Source organism: Bos indicus, chromosome 1 (assembly GCF_029378745.1).
Source record: "Bos indicus isolate NIAB-ARS_2022 breed Sahiwal x Tharparkar chromosome 1, NIAB-ARS_B.indTharparkar_mat_pri_1.0, whole genome shotgun sequence".
Lineage (NCBI taxonomy): Eukaryota > Metazoa > Chordata > Mammalia > Artiodactyla > Bovidae > Bos > Bos indicus.
In genome coordinates, this window is record NC_091760.1 from 78296439 (window position 1) to 78306684 (window position 10246).

Consider the following 10246-nt stretch of genomic DNA (forward strand, 5'->3'; position numbering starts at 1 on the left):
GTTTTATTGGGTGTTTTTCTTTTTGATAGTGGCTATCATAATTTCTCTCACAAACTGCCCTAAATTTACTTTTGCAGAGCAAAGTTTAACTATTTTTTTAAAGTGTTTTGTGGTATTTAAGCTTTCTCAGGTATATTCTGTCTTCTCAAGAAGTGAAGGTATATAGAACATCTATTAAAAAAGGAAAAGTAGGGAGGGGAAATGATTCAAGATTTTGATGTAAAAATTATATATACATTTTATGTGGAAAGATAAGATGGGTCCTCAAATGACAGAAGAGCAAGCAGTGCTTTCAGAGACAAGACTTTCACTCGGTGAAGACATGATTTAACCTAAGGGTCTATCAAATGTGTTAGTGCAAATGTAACACCTAGGATGGCCTACCTTCACACCAGTGCTAACATGAAGCGAAGTCATCCACCGAGAGCTCTTCACTAAGCTGAAAATATTCATTCAAGCCATATCAACCTCTACAGTATACTACAAAATAGATTATGCAGGTGCAAAGACTTATCATTTTAGATAGTATCAACTGGGATCCTGAAAAAATTCATTAGTTTGAAAATCCTATAAGAAAATTTTTCACTCATTGCCTGAGATAAGAGGGTTTAAAAGAAAAATAAAATGGAAACATACATCTTATTAGCACTTTTTATTTAGGGGAGGTTGTGATGAAAAATTTGGAAGAAAGTGAGCTTTCTCATGGAAAGTTTCAATGAATAAAATTACATAGTTAAGAAGTGACACTACTAAGTTCAATCATAAAAATGGAAGTTCCCTGAGTCAGAAAGGAAAAAGAAAAGCTAATGCTGAATTTCAAATAAAAATAATTAAGACTTGATTTTTTTAAGGAAGCTCTAAAAATTGACCACCTTGATGAAATGTCAAATGTATTTGGAGGATAAATTAAATTCAATCAATAATCTTAAGACATAACATACTTAACTTAAGAAACAAAAGTGTTGATCGCAGCATTATCCCCACCATGAATTTGTATGTATTCTATCCAAATCTATACTGCCTCAATCTATACCATTATACTTAAAACAAAAGAAAACAAACAGCCAAACAACCCAACAACAACAACAACAAAACCCTTACATTGAAAATCTACTCTAGGTAACCATGCAGCTGATTAAATTGTCACAACAATTTTCAGTTTTGTACTTCTCAACTAAAAATGCTTTATCAGACTTATTATTATGATGCTGGCATTGCCCTCAATTATAAAAGAACTGCTTGAGTTAATGGAAAGTGAGAATGGGTGTTTGCTATTCAACTTGATATATTAAGTTTGCTCATTTGAAACAACAGAAAAAGGTATAAGAGATTAGAAAGTGGCAAGGAGATTTTTGAGTCCTTATAATTTGACTTCTAAGCTTAATGATTTCATTCTGAACTTCAAAGAGGCTAATTTATAATAAAAAGAGAGACAGATATAAGTGGAGAATGGAAGGCAAACAATAAGAATTGAGTGACAATCCTCTCCCTCTAAATTATTCCCCAAATATTATGGCTTAAGGTAAAACAGAAATGTTAATAACTGTCATTTCCCAAACCGTGAAAACCAAAAAGTACACATCACCCCATGTCCATGTCTCATCCTATTTTAAATGGAACAAAGTGACTTTCAGAGGTTGGGAAGTGCATAATTACATAGACTGGAGTCTTTGGACTTTGATCATAATTATAGTGCTTTATCCATCCATCACTTGTTGCTTGAGGACTATTTCTTGGTGAATTCTTTAAAGGAGATAGAAACCCTGTCAGGACAAATTTGAGCTGCAAACAGCTAATCAAAAACTTGGCTCTCTTGACTTGAAACAGATTGAAAATTGCCACTTTAATCTCACAATCCATTTGGCTTTTAAGTAGAGTGAGAACATGAAGTCTCTTTTTGGAAAGGCATGCATCTCCCATTGTTCATATCACTGGGTACCTTTTTATGAGCTTCAACTGGGATATTCAGTCCAAGTTCTCCTCCCTGCATAGAGTGGTTCTCAAAACTGGGTGTGTATACAAGCAAATCTTCTGGGGTGCTCGATAAAAATGCTGCATTTTGCATGCCTTCCCCTCATGCTCAGTTTCTCAGAGGGTGCCATCAGTGTAACTGGAAACCTAAAATTAACTGGGAACCTTATAGCACAGAAGGCCTACAACTATTTCCCCCCGAGTGGTCTGAGAAGTACATGAATCAAAATTATTTTTGTTTACAGTGAAATTCCAAGGCTCCAGATAGACTTACCAAGTTATAGTTTCAGGTTTTTGAGTCTCGGCTCTCTGAATTCCTAACAGCATCAGAAGTGAATGTACATATTACTGAGTTTTCCTGAGTGTGAATTTGGGTGTCAGTTTCAGTTACTTCCTGAAAGTCAAATGTATTTCCCTAAAAACCTTTTTGAGGAACCTTAACAGAGGCCTCCCTAGTAGCTCAGTTGGTAAAAGAATCTGCCTGCAATGCAGGAGACCCAGGTTTGATCCTTGAGTCAGGAAGATCCCCTGGAGAAGGAAATGGCAACCCACTCCAGTACTCTTGCCTGGAGAATTCCATGGACTGAGGAGCCTGGCAGGCTACAGTCCATGGGACAGCAAAGAGTCAGACAGGACTGTGTGACTAACTTTCACTTTTCACTTTTTTTCAACAGATGCTACTAACCAAAGTCACTTTTCCAACTTGCAGCCTTCATGGTGGGTGCTTTGTATTTGCAATTCTCAGGCTGCACATCCAGGGCCTTCTACCCTCTCTTGTACCTCACTGTAGTATTTCGATGCATGAAGTTCTTCCTTAAAGCCCTGAGGTCTAGGACTGTATCCTACTCATACCATTTATCTTTCCCACTCAGCACCAAGAAAAATAGATAAGCTCATGAAATATTTTAGTTAAACAAACAAATCAAAACAAAACAAAACAAAAAAAGGTTTAGGTTCCATATCTACAATTTGATGATAAAAATTCATTACCTAGTGAATTAGTTTCCTATTGCAGCTGTAACAAAATGTCACAAACTTGTGGCTTAAACCAACCCAGATGTATTATCTCACAGTTCTGCAGGTTGGAAGCCTGAGACAGATTTCACTGGGTTGAAATCAAGATGTTGGCAGGCCTGTGTTCCTCCTGGTGGCTGTTAAAGAAAATCCGTTTCCTTGCTTCTTCCAATTTCTAGAGACAGCCACCATTCCTTGGCTCCTGATCCCCTTCCATCTACAAAATCCATTGAATCTTCGCTCACCTCATATCACTTTGACTTTCGACCTCCCACTTTCACTTTTAAGGAGTCTTGTGATTATATACCACTTGGATAGTCCAAGATAATCTACCTATTATAAGATCAGCCGATTAGCAGCCTTAATTCCATATGCAACCTAATATCTCTTTGCTGTGTAATATAACATATAATCATGTGTAATATAACATAGTTCCATAAAAAACTAAAAATAGAGCTACCATATGACCTGCAGTCCACTCCTAGGCATATATCTGGAGAAAAACATGATCTGAAATGATACTTGCATTCCAATGTTCACTGCAGCACTGTTTAAAATAGCCAAGACATGGAATCAACCTAAATGTCCATCAACAGAGGAGTGAATAAAGAAGAATCTAAATCTTCTAAAAAGAAATAATCCAGATAAACTTATAAAACAGAAATAGACACAAAGAATTCAAGAACAAGCTTATCCTTCCAGGGGGAAGGATGGGGGGAAAGGATAGACAGGGAGTTTGGGATGGACATGTATGCACTGCTATATTTAAAATGGGAGGCCAACAACGACCTACTGTATAGCACATGGAACTCTGCTCAACATTACATGGCAGTCTGGATGACAGGGGAGTTTGGGGGAGAATGGATACATACATATGTACTGCTGAGTCCCTTTGCTATTCACCTGGAAGTATCACAACATTGTTAATCAGCTGTACCTCAATACAAAATAAAAAAAGAAGACACGACTGTTGCTAGAGACCATTATTTTGCTTGCCTCATCTATCCTGCTGAATCAGCTACATAACGTGTTGAATAACACTTTGTTACTCATAAAGTTCTATATGGATCTAATAAAATAGAATGTTCTGTGGTAGAAAGCATTGAATGGGGGAGAGACTTGGATTCTAGGCTTGGTTCTGCTACTGTTTTTGTATGTGATTTTAGGCAAGTCCCTTAACCTCTCTAGGTTTTAAATTTCTCAATTCTAAAGCAGAAGAATGGAGATAAATCAACATCATGGGGCAGGACTCATAATCATCTTTGTGCTTAAAGATCATACAGAGTGAAATAAAAGCTAGGTATGCCTGCATGAGGACACAGTTGTTGCTGGGAAGGAAATTCTAGTTCACCAGTGTGCTGTACACACACTAGTTGTTGTTTAGTCACTAAATCATGTCCAAATCTTTTGTGACACCATGGACTGTAACCTGCAAGTCTCCTCCATCCATGGGATTCTCGGGGCAAGAGTACTGGAATGAGTTGCCATTTCCTTCTCCATGGGATCTTCCTGACCCAGAAATTGAACCTGCATCTCCTGCACAGCAAGTGGATTTTTTTTTTTTTTACCGTTGAGCCACCAGGGAAGCCCCTATATACACAACAGTAGAACCTAGAAGTACACTAAGTGGATGCATTTAAGAGTTTAGTGGGTTATTATTTAATTCTCAGCATTTTAGCTATGAACAGTAGACTAGAAGTTGTTATCCCTAGGTAACTTATCAGGAAACTTTGATTTGGATGGCTAAAGTGGGTTCCATGAAAGTCACATGATCAGTTAGTGGTGGCGTTAAGACTATTACCCAGATCTTTTGGTAAGTCCTATGTGCCCTCAGCTGACACACTTCCCTGCCTCTCTACCATTTAAATGCACTCACAGTTCAGGAGCTGTGTACAGAATTATAGAACATTTTACTCTTGGCTAACAACCATGGGTCATAAAGGTCTTTTGACATTTATTCTAGTGAAAATTGTAAGGGTTGGAGGCAGATTTTTCTTGACTACAATTGGGGACTACATTAGTCCCTGTTGATAAACTGCATCTTTATTGTACTTCATGAATCAATTCTCCCTGCCCTCTGCCTTTCTTCATTTCAAGTACTGATGTAAAAGCTATACAGATTGCAGCATGTTGGCTCATTCCTTTCAGTCAGACACAGAAACTGAGTGATTATGGAACTGGCTAAAATTAATGGATTAGCTGTATTAAAAATGGTTTGCTCGTTGAAATGGATGGATACATCCTAAAATGGCATCAAAATTATATTATTAAATGATTTATTAATTTTCAAAGTCTCCACGTGTACATAAAGAACACTATGGGCACATTTTCCATTTTTCTACTGGATGTGATCCTGAAAGGAAAAAGCATTTGAAAAAGGTAAATTAAGAGAGTTTAATAAAGGGACTATTGATGAAGGGAGAAGAGATACGGTATGACTTTTTGGAGTTAGCAGTGACTAGAAATTGTTACACCCCTAAGTTTGAAGGAAAAGGAGAGTAGAGAGAAGTTACTCAAACTCAAGATACCCACACCTGTGGTAAGAGCCCCTGTAGACCTGCAACCTTTAGTGGAAAACCCCACGGAGAAACAGGGAAGCATAAACCCCCAATTCATCCTCTTCCTGTCCTTTGATCTCCTGCTAGAGGTACCCACTGATAGAACCCAAGAGAAAACAGAAGAGAAAGGAACTGCTTCATAAGGAAGTCTTCATAAGTCAGCTTCCTGGGATTCAGAACAAAAGGATGTAGGACGGATGTGGAGAAGCAAATTGAAGACACTCTACACAAACACTGCATCTGTCTTTATGAGATTGTATTTGACAAATAAAATGATCCTCCACTGTAAATTCATTATCATCCACAGCCCTCCTTGTCCTTTGGGATATATTTAAAAAACACAGTTTAAAAAATTGACCTTTAAGCCAGTAAAGCATAAAATTCACAATCAATATGTAATTTACACAGGAAATACTTCTTACTCATCCATAGAGTACTTTAACAGTTTAAACGTCTTTGAGTAGAGGGTGACGGGGGAAAAAAAAAAACAAACAAAAAAAACACAAAGAAACAAACTCAAAATCATTTTACCAGTGGTTCAAATTGTAATGTTTTACTTTCTCTTATTTTAGTCCTCAGCTATCATAATGTTTCAAAATTTAATCTTGATTCCTTTTTATCATTTTAACTGGTTAATCTTCAAAATGACATTTGGAGGAATTCAATCTGTCTTTTAGAATTACTTGGTTAAAGAGATCTATGTTAAAAATGAGGTGGCAATTCCAAAACTAATTATGAAAAAAGGCCCAAATTATAACCCAAATGATAAATTAACAAAATTTAACTCCTAAAATGCTAAAATTTAGATTCATTTTGAATATTTACAAATAAAAAATAAACAGAACTCATTGATTATGGTTTTAATTTATAAGGAAATGGTATTTTACCGTTTGGCTCTTGTTTATTAATTTCCACAATTTCATCTATTTTTTTTAACAAATTAAGGTAGCAATAAAGTCACAAAACTGGTGATTTGTCTACCTTTTCCTCTTATATATAGCTTAGATAGTTTCAGTATCTTTCCATATCTTTGATTTTCAGAAAAGTTTTTGTAAAAACTACAGTAAATTAGCATCCACATCAGAGCACAACCAAATGCATAATATGTTAATATGTTCAGGTGCAAAGGGCAAAAAAAGCAAAAAAAAAAACTTAGAAATCTAAATTTTAACCGAGAGAATGATTACCATCATACTTTGAAATGTATATTAAAACTGGCTTTTGGGGAAATGGCATTAACATTCAGTAATAAATGATAATAGCAGCTCTCATTTATTGTATTCTTTGATAAAAGGAAATTCATGCATTAAGGTAGCTTACAGCTAAAAATAACAAGAAATCCTGTTCTTTCCTTTTATGAAAATTCTCTTTTATAACTTTTTTCTAAAGACAAGGTCAGGAAAAAGACAAATTTAACTATGTAGATGACTATGATTATGGAATGATTAAATTTGGTCTTACTTAAAATAGATTTTGTAAACTGAGAACTACAAGGATTGTCTGCTTAGAAAAACCAGCTCAAACCCATTCACTCCTGAGGAATCAAACAGAATATTGTTTGATTCTTTCTTATAGTGATATTCCAGTTATTCATTCATTTATTCCCTAAAAGTCTAGACAGAAAAATATAATAATTCAGAACTTGAAATATCTGACGGTGGTTAAAAATATGAGGAAAATGTTCGTTATTAAATATGTAAGTATTGTAGAGTTAAACATTACAGCCATACCTTGTTCATTTTTGTATTTCCAGTGCCTTGATCAGAGTAAGTAGATGGTTGGCAAGGAACATTTTTCTTTAGTTTATTTTCCAATTAAGTTTTAATGACAAATGGGAAGTAGATAATCTTACCTAAAACAATTTATTTGGCAAATAAATGTTCACTGATCACTCAGCACCACCATCTCACAGCTGCCCAACATGAACCCCCTTTCCCCAAAAGTGACTCTTGCCATTAAGTTCAGAGATTCAGCAGAATTTAAAACATTTTTAAAGTACTATTATTATTTTAAATTTTACAGTCTGTCAAAAATTGAGATGATATTTGCTCCATCAACGGGCAGATTGGTAGGACACTCTGAAAAGCAATTTCCTTGTGTATTCATATTTACAGGCTTCCCTCATCAATCATTAGAAATACACCTGGACAGAGGTCTTCGTGACTGACATGCAGGTTGCTAGTCGATAGAAGAAAGTTTCTTCTAGAGCTGAGGTAGATCCAAGCACCTACTTTAAAAAAGATGTCCTCAGGGGACACATTATACAGCTAATGTTTCACCAGAATTATCCTCTTAGAAATATTCTTCCAAAGATTTTATTGAAGTATAAAATGTTGAGGCTGGAAAAATTTTGAGAACTGGAAAATCTTTAATATTTCTCTCTTTATCCACTCACTCCACAATGCCAACAAAATCTTATATAAGAACATGAATTCTAGAGCCATTCATTTTTGCTACTATTGTTTGCAATGCACAGCAAGGCAGGAATCAAATCACCACACACATTTCTCACTTCAACCTGGAGAACAACGAACTTGCTTTCTCTCTCTTTCCTTTTTCTTCTTTTCTTCTCTTACTCTCTCCACCATTCCATTCACGTTTCTCCCTTTCTTTCCTTCTTCTGCCTTCTCACACAGTCCACCAGAAATATCACAGGGAAAGAAGTTGCGTTCATAGGGTTGGCCAAAAAGTTCATTTGGATTTTTGTGTAAGATGTTATGGAAAAACCTGAACGAAATTTTTGGCCAACACATCGTCTACATTATTGTTTACATGGTAATAACTCATATTAATAAAGAAAGATCACATGGCCTCTTTAATTGCCTGGGCAATTGGACAGTGAGTCCTGGCCAGAGAACCTACTCTGCTGCTGAACTGATTCTCTCCTAGGCACTCGTGGTGAATGACAAGTTAACCCTTTTGGAACCACACCGTTTTCAACAGCCAGAGGACCTCCCTCATTAGTCTCAGAAAATAAAGTATGACATTCCAACATCAAATCTCATGCTGTTAAATTAACAACATCACACTGCTACATACAACTGGAATATTTCCCATAACTTTATGACTGGAAAAACACTGTTCAGATTTCATTTACCAGTTTAAAAATAGCAGCCTCTAATTTGAAACACGTACACACACACACACTGTGCACACTCACTAATATTCCCTCTTAGTGCTAGGCAAACATTACTTCCTATAAGCAGAAATACAATTCAGGATAATTATAAGTTTTAAAAGTCGGATTTGTCAAAAGATGATGTTTGTTTTGAAACAAATCAAGAAGAAAATATGCTATAGAGCCAAAATGACAAGCCACAATCTGTTTAGTATAACAATGGCTATTTATCTATTTTTTATTGCATAAATCAAAATTATTCTGTGTTTATTTTGACTTGAAGATCACTCACAGTCTATTATGTCCCTGTCCAATGAAATGTCTTCTACTTGGGTGGGTGAGTGCTGAGCCTGGCAAATAACAGATTTTAAACATCTTAAAATGGTGTGACAATTTTCTGAGACATCATGGGAAGACTGTCTTCAGACTTTGTTACTTTGTACATTCAGATAGGAACTAAAAAGGAAACCTAGAAGAGATGCCCACAGACCACTTTAAGTCCACAGAAAGTGCAAAATAATATCACTGTGCTCATAAACAAAGAGAGGCTGCTCTTTGAATACAGCAGAAACACTCATCATACACAAGGCATTCCAATTAAATTTTGATAGAAGTTTATCTCACGTTTAAACTCACCGCTGGATGTAAGGGTCGGGACAGTACTGTAGGGTGGCACACCGTGAAGTTTCAAAATTCATTTCCTTCACCTCTCTTTGATATCAATAAATGGAGAAAAGTATATAACATATACACATATACCTGTGTATGCATAGATATCGAGCCAGGAGGCTCAAAGCAATAGGGTCAAATGCTATCAGACATAGACGTGTAGACACTTTCCCCCTTCACACATATTTGAAAAGAGGCGGAGCGTTTCTCGATTTGAACCAATGAGATTCATCAAGTGATTAAAACACCAGAAACAGTCGAATCTTACCAGCTGGGCATCCTCTCTAAAGTTGTTCTTCCTTTTCTACTACGGCTTTAGAGTCCTTCATGTATAGTGGCCACACTCGTTGGCAATTTGGAGTCATCTCTGAACTTCTGGTCTCTCTGGTGATTGGATGCTGGCATGAATGGCATCAGAGTTTAATTTCAGCAGCCAGGACTTTCACAACAGAGCAGAGCTAATGAATGTCCACCCTGCTCCAACTAATTAATGCTTCCTCGTATCTGCATACTGATTTAATTTGAGGACTTCTGTGACTGCTTCTGGAACTAAGTATTTCACAGAGCTGCTTAGGGAGCTTTTTTTTTTTTTTTATCTTCTTCATCTCCACCTCTCTGTCCTCCCCTCCCCCCCCCCCCCCCCCCCTTCATTCTCCCTTTCAGCCAACCGCCTGTTGTGGTCACAATCTCAAATAGCAAAGACGGGGAAATTCCTTGATTATATTTAACCTAGAACTCACTCTTCGTCTCAACTAAAAGAGATACCCATTCACATCCCTTTAGTATTGCCTTCCCTAAATTAAAAAAAAAAAACCTTTATTGAATTTTTAAAATATCCTACCTCAAACACACACACATAATTTTCTTAAAGCATATTAATGGAAAATAATTTAGTATTTTTGACTATTTTGAAGCT

The 10246-nt window shown here is 36.2% G+C and overlaps 1 protein-coding gene across 6 annotated transcripts in view; it reads right to left on the reverse strand.

The window, feature by feature from the left end:
- TP63 (tumor protein p63) overlaps window positions 1-9856 on the reverse strand; it is a 272129-nt gene extending 262273 nt beyond the window's left edge. Inside the window, exon 1 of one of the 6 annotated variants that reach the window (XM_019958208.2) lies at window positions 9599-9856. In XM_019958208.2, the coding sequence (XP_019813767.1) occupies window positions 9599-9609 (11 nt within the window). In that variant the 5' untranslated portion in view covers window positions 9610-9856. Of the gene's footprint in view, window positions 1-9297; window positions 9565-9598 lie in introns of those variants that run through there. The other 5 variants (XM_019958202.2, XM_019958196.2, XM_070790193.1 and 2 more) reach the window with 5 other exon arrangements.
- Between the last annotated feature and the right edge of the window lie 390 nt (window positions 9857-10246).